Raw genomic sequence first — 15,423 nt, forward strand, 5'->3', positions numbered from 1 at the left:
ACTTATACAAATATTTGTGTAGAGCAACACACAATTTGTTGAAAAAAGTTCAACAATAGTAACGCGTGCATTACCGTTTGCTCGTTTTTCGGTATTTTGCTATTACGCTCTAAGACTGTCATCAAGTTATGAGTCTGAATTTTTCTTTTGTATCTTCCGCAATTCTTTTGATATATTCAGATAAGTGAAAAAGGTGATAATTTTATGCGACTGTCATACAAGTGAGAAGTTAAGCAAGCTATAAAACCAGGTTCAAACCAAGTTTTACTTAAGAAAATGCGTGAACCAAGTCAGGAATTTGACAGTTGTTGTCCATTTGTTTGATGTTTTTGAGTTTTGATTTTGAGAGGTGTCTGTATTGAATTTCCTCGGAGTTCAGTATAATTATGATTTTACTTTAATTTTACGTTAGGTTACATGACACGCAACCATACACAATTAAACTTAGTGTACTCGTGAGCTCTTGTTATGCAACCGAGTGATCATGATCAGTTGCCATCCAAACCTCTTGTTTAGTATGATTAGTATGTAACAACTATAGATGACCAAATGGCAAAAATCAAAAGCTCAAACACATAAAAATAAAATGAAAAACAACTGTCATATTCCTGACGTGGTATGTAGAAAATGATAGATTATAATTGGATTTAAAGCTAGCTTATACTCTCACTTGTATGAAAGTTGCATCAAATTCCACTATAATGACAACGATGTCTAAACAAAACCGGACACGATAGCAAAAATGTATCATATAGGGAAAAAAACAGCAACACGAACCTCCCCAAAAACTGGGGGTGATATCAGGTGCCCTGGAAGAGTAAGCAGATCCTATTTTTATGGTGGTAGCTGTCGTGTTGCTTATGTTATTACAAAGTATGTTTTTAAAGTTAGTGCATAGAGAATTCTAATAAAAGCAATCAATGATATCGGTCAACGTATTTAACAAATATGTCAGTGATAATACGACCAAGTACTAGTTTCAATATCTTATAACCTTTGGCATCATTTTAAGATTACGAAGAAATGAAGATGTATTTCAACGAATTTTAAATTTGATTGAAAACAATATATGATTGTACGGAATATGGTTATGCACTATCAAAGTGTAAATGTACTTGTGACGCATCTTCGTAATCGAACTTAACGTCCGCATTTCACCTACAAATAATTAAGCTCTTTTAAAAGTGAATATTAATACATGTAATACATTTATGTATATTCTTATCTATTCGAGACACATCACTGGCGATGCTACCAATTTATTCAATGTATATGCAAGTACAAAATACGGGTTATTTTATCAACAACACTTGAAAGATTGCTGCAGAATTGCACAATCAGATTGACACATGCATGTTTTGGTGTCGGGGCGTTGGTTGACTCTCGTCTTTAAAACATGCAATTGTAATTATTAAGTTATTGTCAAAAGGCTTAAAGTTTTGACAACCAAACAAGACGTAGTTACACTATCTCTGTATGTAATTTTAACAACATTTTGCAAAGGAATATTACGTTGCCAAGTGTCTACAAATATTTAAAACAAGAACTATCTTTGAAAAAGATATTCGACGTTTTTAAATTTCAGAGTATATGTTTAAAACTATCATTTCGATAACCTTCTTATTCACCTTATCAGATAAGCGATCTTTATTTGAATTTGACAATTAACACGAATAAAAACAACTCTCACTAGGAAGTTAGAAAAGTTGTAGCGTAAGAATAATATATCGGGTTGAAGTCAACAAGGATTGATCACACTTTAGAGTTTACATTATATTTACCATTAAAAAACAACAATCATTAGAATTATTTAGAAAATGGAATACAAATGGATTATTTTAGGAACAACCATTTCACTTCAAAATGGGGCGGGGCAATATTTTTTTTGTCTGAGTCAGAATTTGGATTTTGCGCAAAACCTGAGGCCATCAATCAAATTAATTTGATTTTAAACTTAACATTATTAGGTATGGAGAAATCTGGATTCAAAACATCTTTTTTTGTAATCTGCTTGATCGAGTTTCTTTTTTAAAATTCATGTTCGAGATCACTTCGGGGACCAGATTTTGTTATGAAACAAGTAGTAATGGTCTTTGGTACTCATAACAAATAATGTGTTTTCATTTTTATCAAAAAAATATACACAAGTAATAAACTTAAGGAACGTTCTACTAGATTTTTCTGCGCTCAGTTTGAAATGAGCTTCACTAAAAATTTGGTCTATATTATGCGATCAGAAAATATTTGTTGATATATATTCAAGATACATTGACAGATGTTAACTGTTATCAAGGGTATTACTTGTAATTTAAACAACAATTCGTCTTTCACAAAATACCACAAAGGTCGAGAAAGATCAATACAATATTTACAATGTAGATAAGGCCATTGGTTAAAAGAAATACATTTGTTAAAAAGAAAAACTTATAATATGACAATCAAACACCTTATTTCTACAAAAAAATTGCAAAACAATACATCAACATCAAAAAACATAAAAATAAACAAATAACCTAAAGAATAAAAAAAGTATACTATTTGATTTGACAAAATCAATAATATGCAACTGTTGTAGCAATTAAATATTTTACACGCATTAATATGTATGGAAAATATATCTCTCAAGTTCTTCTAACCCTCTCACAGCGCCTTAAATCTCCCTCCCACTTTTTTGGTGAATTTCGTGTTGCTCAATGGTTATTTTCCAATATAATAACTTATGAACATGTCGTCCTTTGGGTTTTTTTTTGCCATGGCATTGTCTTCGATTTACGAGTTTTGAATGTCGGAACAAACGATATATGACTCATACTTGTATAATTGTGAGCGATATGATCTCCCAATGAGGACCTGAGAGTTCTGCATTTTAGCGCTTAAAGAGAGATATTTGAAGTCTTCTAATTACAGCGGAATTGTACTGATATTCCTACTGCTATGTGTGTGTTTTTGATTACTTACGCAAAAGATTTTCAAAAGTTTATCAGTTATTACATTTGTCAATTGCATCGTAAACAATAAAGATATCTTGCAAGAACATACCCATTTTGTGGGAATTAAGATATGATTATACAGAATAAAGCAATATCAGAGTGTAAATGTCCTTGTGACACAAATTTCTTATCTAGAGAAACGTCCGCATTTCACCAACAAATATTTAAACCTGAACGGTTCTCACGTTCTTAATATCATATCATGTAAGGAATACAAACCTTTTTTCATTTATCCGATACACGTTTGTGTTCTGGAACCTCAATATTTCATTAACATACTAGTTACATATTCAAAATATTCAAAAAAGACTCTGATAACAACAAAACTCCTGGGATTACTGCAGTATTTTATTCAGATAACTATTTTTCGATGCCTATGCTTTTATCATTGCCGTATATAAAATTTACGTATGCAATTATTAAGTTATTGGCAGTCTTTGAAAGTTGTTGAGCAAAGCAAACTAGGCGTAGTTACGATTTCGATTAATTTAAACTTTATAGAAAATAGGTATTTGTTTGGTCAAGTGTCCATACCATTTCAAAACAACCCAACAAATGTCAGAGGTCAACACGTGCACGGAGCTCGTTTATCATATTAAAAGGTCCTGTATTTCTCGAACTGTTTATGTAGTATTTACATTACATCCGTTGGATGTGTACTGATTGATATTTCAGTCTTTATAAACCTGATTCATATATTATTTGTCTTTAACTTCAAACTAGATCTACCCCTAGTTTTTGGTGGGGTTCATGTTGTTTATTCTTGAGTTTTCTATGTTGTGTCATATGTACTATTGTTTTTCTGTTTGTCTTTTTCATTTTTAGCCATGGAGTTGTCAGTTTGTTTAAGATTTATGAGTTTGACTGTCCCTTTGGTATCTTTCGTAAATGTGACTACTCTAAGATCGTAACTTTGTGTGTCTTTTTGTTAGTTATTTTGTTTACACTGGATTATGAGTGTTACTAGGTAAATGAGCTTTCAGTCTTTTTATCAGACTATTTGAAGTACTGATGAAAACATTAAAAGGACCAATTGTATACTTGAAATGTTTATCCAAACAATATGTACTCCACTATACATGGTTTATTATTATTATACATACACGTAGAAATTAGTTTGTTTTTGAAAACTTACGATTTAAAACAGGTTATCTTAAGGTTATGACAAAGTACTAAATGAAACTTTACGTGACGAGAATATTTCAAACTTTGCAATACGTCAGAGGTCTTTTGAATAAATAAAAACAAAGTTGACTGATAAAATTGAATCATGAGTGACATTTGTAATTATTGTCCATTTTGAAGAATAAATTACAGTTAAATGCATGTCAAATCAAATTGACCAATAATGGTTTACTTTTATGAAAAAGGACTTGGATGGAAAGTTGTCTCCTTGGCACTCATACCACATCTTCTAATATCTATGTAATATACAACACCATCATACCACATCTCCCTATTGTTATGTATTAACTAAATGTAGGTCTACAATAAATATTTGTCGTTTCTTGAATAAAAATAACATCGGGAACTTTTAAAAATTAATTCATTGTTTCTTTAAAAAAAAAAAGAGGATTCGAAGCTTCTTCCATAGCACCCTAAAGAATCCATAGATTGTGGTGGGATTCTTGTTGCACAATCTTTAGGGTTTTTTATGTTTTGTGTTTAGTACTGTTGTTTGCCTGTTTGCTTTCTTTAGCAGTAACGTTGTCGGTTTATTTTAACTTACGAGTTTGAATGCCCTTTTGTTTCTTTCGCCTCTATGTGCGAATATCTTAAATTACATTTATATAACATCATTTTTGCAATATCATAGATGTTATATTACTCAATATTGTGAGAAAGTTACAGGAAAACGATTTTATTAATCTGCAAACACAGCATGTAACAAATCTTCATATTTTTATAATCATCGACTTCTATAACACTATGTCAACATATGACTTGAACTCATATTAAATAATCTGACCTAGTGTGACATCCACGATAATTTAAAATTGATGAAAATGGTTTATATTAAAATTATTGATTTGCGTTTCAACCTGAGATTAGATCTTTTTTTTTTAAATATCTAAGTGAACTGATTAAGATATTTATTTCCTTTTTTGAAAAGCTGTCATATCTAATTTTTTACTTTTTCATCTCGTGTACATTTTACATCAATTTCCATTAAATGAGTAACCATCGATTGATTAATGATTTATATGTTGATTAACCCTGGAGGTTTCAGTGCAGATTTATCAAGACAAAACGTTCTTGTCTTTAGTTTAGGCCCACTAGTGATACAAGAGGATTACAATTTAACATACTCAATAAAAAAATAAATACACAAAAACTTTTTAGAATAGATCCGTCACAACAGGTATTGTAGATTATCTTCAAATATATTTACAAACACGAAAAACTATAATTAAGTGAAGAATTCTTAATCGCAAATAAAAATATACTCAAATTAAAAGGGTGGTGATGTCGTAAATGTGTATAATTCGAAAAAGCCATTTTTACACATAGTGTTCGGCAAAATTAATAATGTGCAATAGTCGAATTCAAAAAAAATAAATTTACACACATTAACATGTTTTTATAAAACATCTGAAAAGATCTTCCCACTCTTCAGGAGCACATGAGATCGCTCAGGGTTTGGTGAATCCATGTTGCCAATGCAATTTATAGTTTTGTAGATTTGTTGTCTTGTGTTTTGTGTCATGGAGGCGTTGTCAGCTCTCTTCGACATGTAGGTTTCGAATTTTTCTAGATATTAACTGCTTCCTTTTGTAGCAACTGATACACAGCTACTTTTGCATAGGTACTTATTTCTGTACTAAAAAAATGCAGTACTGAAAATTTACTTTTAATATTTAGTACTATTTCTTTACTTTAAAACTATTGTAATATTTAGGTACTTGTATTTTACAGGACTTGATTGGTTCTAAATATTTTGGTACAGAAATAATACAATATTCCATGTTTAAAAATCATAATTTTAAGAGATTTGAAGTAGAAAAACTTTCAAAATGCTGAAAATGTAACGGTAATACACCAAAATCTATAGCCTAAATTTCAAGTACAAATAAAGTACTGTAAAATATAGGTACCTAAATATTACAATTATTTTAGAGTAACTAAACAGTACTGAATATCAAAAGTAAATTTCCAGTACTACAAATTTTTAGTACAAAAATAGTACCTATGCAAAAGTAGCTGTGTATGTGATTCGTAACAATTTTTATGTTAATAAAATGACCTCAAATTAAGCCTGTGACAGGTTTATAGTTTAGCTATGACTGATATCTCAAATAAATATGCTACATAAAATTCTAGAATATATGCACTGATATCTGAAAGACTCGTATATTGTGTACGTTTACAGATAATTTTTCCATATATGTATGATACTTTTTGATTTTCTAATTCAAGATTTTTAAAGCTTAGTTTTGTCGTGCTTTCATCCCTGTGGTTACTTTGGATGGACATGGCATCAGACTATACTATTGATACGGATAAAACAAAGCATAACGATTTTGCAAAAGAAGACCATACGAATAAATGTATAATATGTTTTTCAGGCAATACAGTGTGTCATATTATCAATTTCACAAAATGTATTTACATCACATGTAATTTTCAGCACTTCTTCATACCATTGAAATATCATGAATATCCAGTGAAAAAGAATTTGAGGAAAATAAATGTGTTCAACTCATTTTAAGAAAATAGTGTGTTTTTGCTACATGCAAATATATTCAACAATTTTGAAAAAAAAATAAAAGAGAATTCTTTAATTTAATTCATTTATGGTTTATAATGAACTTGAATAAACTGAATTATGAGTGTTAATCAGTACGAAGGCATTTATTCTTTTCATAAGATCATTTGAAGTACTGATAACTAGATTCAAATAGTCAATTGTATAGTTGACATGTTTATCCAAATAAATATGTACTCCGCGTACATGATGTATGCTTATACATACATGTATCATCAAGTTTGTTTTTGAAAACTAAGTAAGATTATCTAAGGTTATCACTTCTTATGGTATCTATAATGAGTATATATAGTACATAAGGAACTTTACGTGACTAGAATAATACAAACTGCGTAAATCGTCAGTGGTCTTTTGTATAAACATCAATAAATATATTCTGATAAAGTAATTGCATCATGCCAGTCCTTTGATACTACTATCTACATTAAGAAGCAGTTAATAACGAATTATTACTTTGTCAATCTATGAATATTATTTGCATGCGTATGAACATAATCATATTCTTAGTTACATATTTGTGTTTTCCTGAATGAAGATTAAAGCGGTATTCTTAATGATTTTACCACACGAAGCTTCATACATTATTAGTAAATTGATGTTATACATACATATACTTCCTTGAGGGAAAGGTAAAACAACAAAAATAACGAACTCGAGAAAACTTCTAAACTTCACGTCTCTAAGCAAATGGTAAAATCAAAAGTTCAAACACATACAACAATTTAAAGAACTGTCACATTTCTGACTTGGTACAGGCATTCTCTTACGTAGAAAATTGTAGATTAAACCTGGTTTAATAGCTAGCTAATCCTCTCATTTGTATGATAGTTATCAAAAGTACCAGGATTATAATTTAGTACGTTTCGTCTACATAAGACTCATCAGTGACGCTCAGATCAAAACGCGCGTTTCGTCACATAAGACTCATCAGTGACGCTCAGATCAAAATGACAGTCACATAAAATTTCTTTATATTGACAACGATGTGTGAACAAAAAAAAATGAAAAAAAAATCCAAAAATAGGACACAGCAGTCAGCATCGTTATAACTTTCATCAAAATAAAAACAATCAAATTTGTGAACAAGATAAACAAAAATGCATATAGAAAAAAACCAAGCATTTACCATAGGACATTAACATAATGACGGGATGTACAAGTACCGAGCTATGTTAAATGGATATTACCAAATAAAGACTGAACAGTAAAAGTAATAATTTACAAATACAAATAAAACAATACTATAACACGTAATTAAAACTATTAATTCACTTTTGCTGAACTAAGTATACATTTTTAAACGGAACGGGAATTCGTAATATAAGGCTAGATGGCTGTGTTCACATTGGTACTTTATGTGTAAAATACTGGACTTTGAGCTCTTTTGTAATAGTGCAATATGCGTATCTAGCAATATTGAATCATTCTACTAGTTTTTCTAACATTGCAAAATACAATACAACTTAAAAAAGTTGCACACATTTACAGTCATATATATCTATTGTCGATTCTTTGATATCGCTTTATCGATACTGTTATATCGCATTGCACACTATTATATTTTATCGATACATTTATATCGCATTGCACACTATTATGTTTTCCTTGACTATTAATGACGTTTTAACATTAATTCCATTTGATGAAAGTAGATTTCATTTACTACGAGAACTTTTCCTTAGTCTTTTTTTTAACGTGTTTGTTCTTTACATCTTTGTGATGAGTGAATAAAAAGAAGATGTGGTATAAGTGTCCATGAGACTTTTATCAACCAGAAACCAAATGACGTAGAAGCCCATTTCAACCGATTTAAAGTCTTTTATTACGCTGTGCTATAAACCACTGGTCCAGCCAGTATAAAGATTGAGGGCCAACAAATATTGGTGTGTCGTTGTTCTTCTCTTACATTTAATGCGTTTCTTTCGGTTTTAGTTTGTTACCCCGATTTTGTTTTTTGTCCATGGATTTATGAGTTTTAAACAGCGGTATACTTCTGTTGCCTTTCTTTATCTTTAACTCGCCGTTGTCTTGTTTGTCAGTACAAATTCAGTAGCATATAATTCAGTGGTTTTATTTTATTTTATTTGTTTATATCATATTTGTTTATCGTCAATTATTTTACATTCGTCACTTCGGGTATACGGTATGAGTGTTCATTATATAACCTATAGTCGTTACATTTTATGTTTGTATGAATATTATCTAGATCTAAATCTATATCATATGTTAAAACTACAATACTCGGTATATATAAACCTAAATGCTAGAATCGTGTGGCTTAAGATCGACACAAAAGATATAGAACAATTTAAACAAACACAGCATGTGACAAATTTTCATATATATCATTATAGTTGTTTTCGTTAATACTTTGTCAATATTTAATTTACACTCATAAAACACAATTTGATTGAGTATGACATTCAGGATAATAGACAATTGATAGATATTTCATGTAAAAATAAATGATTTATGTTTAAATCTAAGATAACAACATATTTTTTAATTAAAGTTTCAGAAATTTCAAACAAACTTTAAATCTAAGACAATGATAAAACAATCCTGTCTTCAAACTTTGCTACGAGGACTTGTATTAACAATAAACATTTTGAATAACAACAAAAAAATAACGCTGAATAAGAAAGCTGGAGGTTTAACTGGCTATAAAACAGCGCTCAAGCCATCATTTGTTTTCTCAATATTTCTGGGTTTTTATTTTGGTTGTTCCGTTTATAGCTTTTGTTTTTGTCAGTTCTTATGAACTTCACGTAAAGATGAAATAGTATTATGTAGATCAGTTGCTTTAAAATTTAAATGTGACCTGGTAACCGTAGGAAATTGTTTAATGTGATCTTAGACGAAATAGGGGTTCTTTTCTGGAGCTTATTTTCAAATCTGCATTTATAAGCCACTTTCAATACTCTGTCATCCAAATTCACATACATTAGAAGTTGATTATTATATAAAAAAAACTTTCTTAGCGATCGTAACCGAATTCGTCTGTGTAAGTTATGCATTTACCATGCACATTTTTTCCGTCAACACTTGTACGTAACTGTTGTCAGGATTTGACACACAAAAGTCAAAGGATTCCATAACAAACTGCCGATGAAATAATACTAAATGATATAGAGTTTGGAAAAGTTCTTTTACAGAAATTTAAGAAGTTATAAACGACATTTTGAAAAGAATGTTATTTATATATATATTTTTTGGTAAAAACAGTCATCATATACATTTTGCTGTCAACACTTGTACGTTTTGGTTAGCAGGATTGGCCACACAAAAGTCAAAAGATTCCATGCCATGGCAGACTGCAGCTGAAATAATAGCAAATAATATAAAGATTGGATAAATTCTATGACAGAAAATAAATAAGATATAAACCACTGTTTAGCTGTTTATCTACTTTTGGTAGATATGCTCAAAACAGAAATTTCGAAAAATTAAAATAACGACAAAGATATGATATCACAAATCAACTAAGGTATATTTTTTCCAATGGAAACAGAACTGAGATATCAATAGATCGTATCGAAGCACTGCTACAGGAAAACAGTATCCTTTTGTATTATTCTCAAAATGAGTAAGAAGTAAAAATAAGATTTGAAGTTACGAAAATCATTTGATGTTATAAAAGCAAGACTCCTCATGTAACATTCAGTGCAATTTTAATGGAAAAATCATATATTAATCGATGTCTTATATATGGTAGTTGTGTTACATTTTTTAGTGATTGCTATCCTTTCGGCGTTTATCCTAATTCGCCTTTTCGTCATATAAATGTATCAAATACATCTCCATTTGGAAGGAAAACTTTGATTAAATATGTCAGCTTCGGGTAGCAAGTTAATCATATCAAGGTGTATGGAGATTTATTTCCCCGAGGGTATCACAAGCCCAGTAGTCAACACTTTTTGTGCTGACATGAATTGTCATTGATATGGTTATATTTATAAATTTACTGTTTACAAATTTTTGAATTTTTGAAATATTAAGGCTTTTCTACCTCAGGCATAGATTAACTTAGCTGTATTTGGTAACACTTTTAGGAATTTTTGTTCTCAATGCTCTTCAACTTCGTACTTTATTTGGCTTTTTTTTAAAACTTTTATGGATTCGAGCGTCACTGATGAGTCTTTTGTAGACGAAACGCGCGTTTGGCGTATATACAAAATTTAGTCCTGGTATCTATGGTGAGTTTATTGGCTTATTTTCCTCATGGGACTAATATCGATAGATTTGTTTTTTTTGTTACTCTTTGTGTTTCATCTTTTGATTAAAAATATTAGAATGAAACACTTTTTTTTTTATCTATACAAACCATAATCTCCATTCTGGTTAACAGCAATCATTGCACCACGAAACATTGGATAATATTGAGTAATCGGCCTCATTGCTGTTGTTAGTGCATTCAATGGATCCATGCCAACCTGCATCATCATTACGGCATGAAACCTATCAAGCGTAATGAATGCACGTTTGAATTAAAAAAAACCATTCTGCAATTGCATTTCTACTGTTTATGATGTCTATACACTAAATATATGTGCTGTTGGATGTGCACTGGTTGTTATTTTAGTCTGAAAAGCATGATGGTTTTACAAGTTCTTATTTGATTTGACCTAGCGGTTATCATGTATATGCTTTTTGTTTATTCTTTTGAACAAAAATCAGGGGTCGATCTCTCAAAAAAGGAACTTACTACTAAGATAGATCGTAGGTCATGGTCAATTCAGTATACTTACGATCAATCTTAGTCGTCAGTTGTTTTTTGTGTGAAATCGACTTCATGCTGTAGGTAATATCGTTCTTTTTGAATTTGTCATTTCCTGGCATTTCAAAGCTTGATATACTGTATAGGTTTCAACATTGTTGAAGGCCGTGCGTTGACCTGTTGTTACGTAATTCTATGTCAATGAGAGAGAGTTGCCTCATTGGCAATCATACCACATTTTCTTTTCCTTTTTATGTAGAACCTATATATAAAATCCAGTTTATATGGTTTTCGCTAGATCGATTTACACCGGTATACTATTGTTTCCTTAATATTACTTGAATCATAGAGTTTTGAGTTCATCAATATAAGCAAAGATAAAAACTCCAAAGGCATTGCATCACATTAAAATGAATTTTACTTAAGTTACGTACGCTGGTAAAAATCGCATCATAACGTCACCATTACCAGTAGAAGCAGCAGCACCAACACCATTCATAGCATATGAACCTGCTCCAACTATAGGAGAATCACCTACTCGTCTATATAAAAATACAATTTATTGAAACATTGTTAAAAAGTTCTAAAGTATTCATATGATGAAAGACTGTATTCCAAAGAGGAGTCTGTAGTACTTTGTCTACTAGATTATTAACGAAAATCGGAGAAAGATACTTGAGGACACAAAATCAAAACAAACACCACAGAATTAAACATCCTACTGATAACCAGACTACGTGCACACATTTCATATGGTGGGTATAAGCTAGTGTTACGGGCGCAATAACTAAAATGATGACTTTAACTTAAAAAAGAAATAAAAAGCGGAAATATTTGGAATCTTCAACTGTTGGTTGGATATTGTCGCCCAAGTAAACATGGGAAACCTAACCAATTTCGCGAAGTCTTTAGTGTCAAAGGATATTCTGCTACAGTAAAAATTGTTCCACTTGAGTCTCAATTTAACGGCAAAAAAAATCCCAAATTAAATGATATTGGTTGAATTCAAGTATTGTTTTAGGTTTTCAGTGAAGCCACTGCCAGTTTTTTTAAAAATTATGCATGTGTAGGGAATTGATTTCCTAAATGTATATGTTCAACAACATTTATCTATATATATACGTGTATTACAAACTAATTATATTTCATATCTCATACCCAGGAATTTTGTGATTTAGTCCATTAGTAGATGTTCCAGAACTTATATCGCCATATTTATCAATAGCTAACATTGCAATGGTATCATGGTTATCAATGTCAATGCTATCCATTATTGATGAAGTAGTAGTGTTGACTGGGATGTATGGACCACAACTAGAGGAAGGGTCTGGAGAAACATTCTGAAAATGTGTACATGTTAAGTTCAACTAACTCTCATCTTATATCCTGAAGGAAAACGGAATCAGCAATAAAAGAGTATTTTTCAAAAAGCCAGACTACAATTCCAAGCAAAAAGTAAAATCACAAAAATACTGAGCTCAGAGGAAAATCAAATCGGAAAGCCCCTAATCACATGGCAAAAGCAAATGACAAAATATATAAAACAACGAATGGACAAGAACTGCCATATTCCTGACTTGGTACAGGCATTTTCAAATGTAGAAAATGGTGGATTAAACCAGGTTTTATAGTGCTAAATCTCTAACTTTGTACTACAGTCTCATCAAATTCCGTTATATCTATAATGATGCGAACTCATTGTCTGTCAAATAAGACAAAGAGAAGAGTTTAACAGAAAGAATGTGTAGATAATAACAGGAAACAAAGTATATAAAAAAAATATATTAATAAAATAATTTCCACTCCGACTAAATAGTCTATCCGTTTTATCACGAAATAGAAATACGGGAATATAGTACTGTTGTAAAGATTATAATTGTGACGATTTATTTTAAAGATTTCAGTCACAAGAAACTTCTTCTGCATGTTTTCCCTATTGAAACAATCTATCTTGAAAATTTATAATCAATGTACAGATGCTGATGTAAAACTTCATATCAAATTTAAAGAAAAAACACATTTTGAAACTTGAATAAATTCTTCTATGAATATTTGATATGAACTGATTTTCAAAAGACATCAAGGTGATTTCTTTACATTCCGGTTTGACATAAATAAAGGGGCATACGTCGTAATGATCATAATGTTAAGAATTTGTTTACAGTAATAAATCTTCAAAGTTCGTGTCCTGTCTTTAATGGTTTTAATGATTCGTTGACTATTATCCAATACATTCATACCTCCCAAAAATTTGGTTGGCAGTTCTTTTGTTTCCATTCGGTATACTGTGATTCTGATTGAGATGACGACAAGCTGTTATCCCAACCCAATCCCATCTCAGCAGCAAATCGGGAAGCTAAAATGATTACATTCATTCACTACAATACTCTAATAAATTAATTGAAATGATAAACAGAGTAGTGCGTACAGACCAAATGTAAGGAATTCATTTCATAGAACACTAGAGAACAATACTTGAATGACATAAATTAGAGGCAACAAAGGTAACACAATGTAAGAAAGAAACGAAAGACAGGTAAACAAAAACGTTTAATAGCATTTTAATCTGATTTTCAACTACGAATATCTTACAAATAATGGCCATTCGACATCGAAGATTTCTTATCATTTTAATAATTAATGAGGGAAGTATGATTAATCATTTGTGTGCAAACTTAACACACTTACCCTTTTCCCCTACTAATAATGTATGTTTGGTATATTTCATTACAGCTTTTGCAACAGCAATGGCAGATTTTGTATTGGTCAAACATCCTACAGCACCTACATCCATTGTTTTTCTTCATAAAAGAAAAAGATGTATTATAAGTCAAATAATGTATATTTTTACTTTGAAAACGATATTTATAACGGCTACAATATACAGATGTAGATTTAAAATCAGGCCGTTAGTTTTCTAGTTTCAATTGTTTTAACTTTGTCATTTCGGTGTATTTTGTATGGTATATTAGCTTACTATGGGATGTATGTTTCGCTCATTGTTGAACGCCATACGGTAATTTATAATTTTGAACTTCTATGTCATTTGGCATCTATTAGATAGTTGTGTCTCATAAGCAATATTGCCACATCTTTTTTTAAATTTTGATTTTTAACTACCCATCCATGATCATGGCGTCCAACGTAGTGTTTCCAGCTTCATCTGGTTTCGAGCCAAAGCCAACAGCTCCACGACACTGCGCAGTCTCACACGCGCTGCATCCAGTCACAACTGCATCTACAGCATTACCGTGATTTTGCGTGAGTTCTATCCACGCTAAAATGTAGAAATAGGGAAATCATAGCAAATAAATGATTTTATATGTTGAAAATAGACAATGTTGAATACTCGGTTATTTGCAAATTATATATTATATTACATTGTAAATACCAGCAATGTTAATTTTTTTTTTAAGTCTAATATTCGTGTTATTGAATTATAATTGTAACATGCCCAAATAGAATAAAATGAGATATTTTGCCTACACATGAATTATAAAAAGTCTCGAAACAGGAAAATTATTCATAATTTCTTAATATCCGATATAGTTATGGAAGGAACAAAGTCTTACGAAGTTGGCTGACATCGAACACTTAAAATTTTAGTATTTCATAGTCATGATAGTGTATTAAAAACAAACCTGCTCTAGTTGCATTTGGATACGACCATGTTGTGACAACAATAGGTGTTTTATCTCCAAAAACAAACACAAGAATATTCAGTAATAGAATAGGTACCATTATCTTAACGTGACTTAGATTAGCTTAGTTGATAAGATATTTCGATTACATCATTCAGATAAACGACAAAAGTTGATCACGTCGTTCGAGGTAATTTCAACAATATCCATCTGCAAAGGGTTGAAAGAAATTTGTAAATTTTAAAAATTTTTAAAACTAAAAGAACACTCTTTCCAAATAAATGAGTAGGTTTCGTATACTTACTGTAT

At 30.6% G+C, this 15,423-nt stretch overlaps 1 protein-coding gene across 1 annotated transcript; it reads right to left on the reverse strand.

The window, feature by feature from the left end:
* Nucleotides 1–9,436: 9,436 nt before the first annotated feature.
* LOC134695883 (N(4)-(Beta-N-acetylglucosaminyl)-L-asparaginase-like) lies at nt 9,437–15,242 on the reverse strand. The gene is made up of 8 exons (XM_063557352.1): nt 15,115–15,242; nt 14,594–14,750; nt 14,162–14,274; nt 13,714–13,829; nt 12,632–12,813; nt 11,908–12,015; nt 11,081–11,214; nt 9,437–10,076 (listed from the first exon to the last, which is right to left on the reverse strand). Exons 1-8 carry the CDS (start codon nt 15,212–15,214, stop codon nt 9,985–9,987), a joined length of 1,002 nt encoding a protein of 333 aa, XP_063413422.1. The 5' UTR covers nt 15,215–15,242; the 3' UTR covers nt 9,437–9,984.
* Between the last annotated feature and the right edge of the window lie 181 nt (nt 15,243–15,423).

Source organism: Mytilus trossulus, chromosome 14 (assembly GCF_036588685.1).
Source record: "Mytilus trossulus isolate FHL-02 chromosome 14, PNRI_Mtr1.1.1.hap1, whole genome shotgun sequence".
In the NCBI taxonomy this organism is placed as follows: Eukaryota; Metazoa; Mollusca; class Bivalvia; order Mytilida; family Mytilidae; genus Mytilus; species Mytilus trossulus.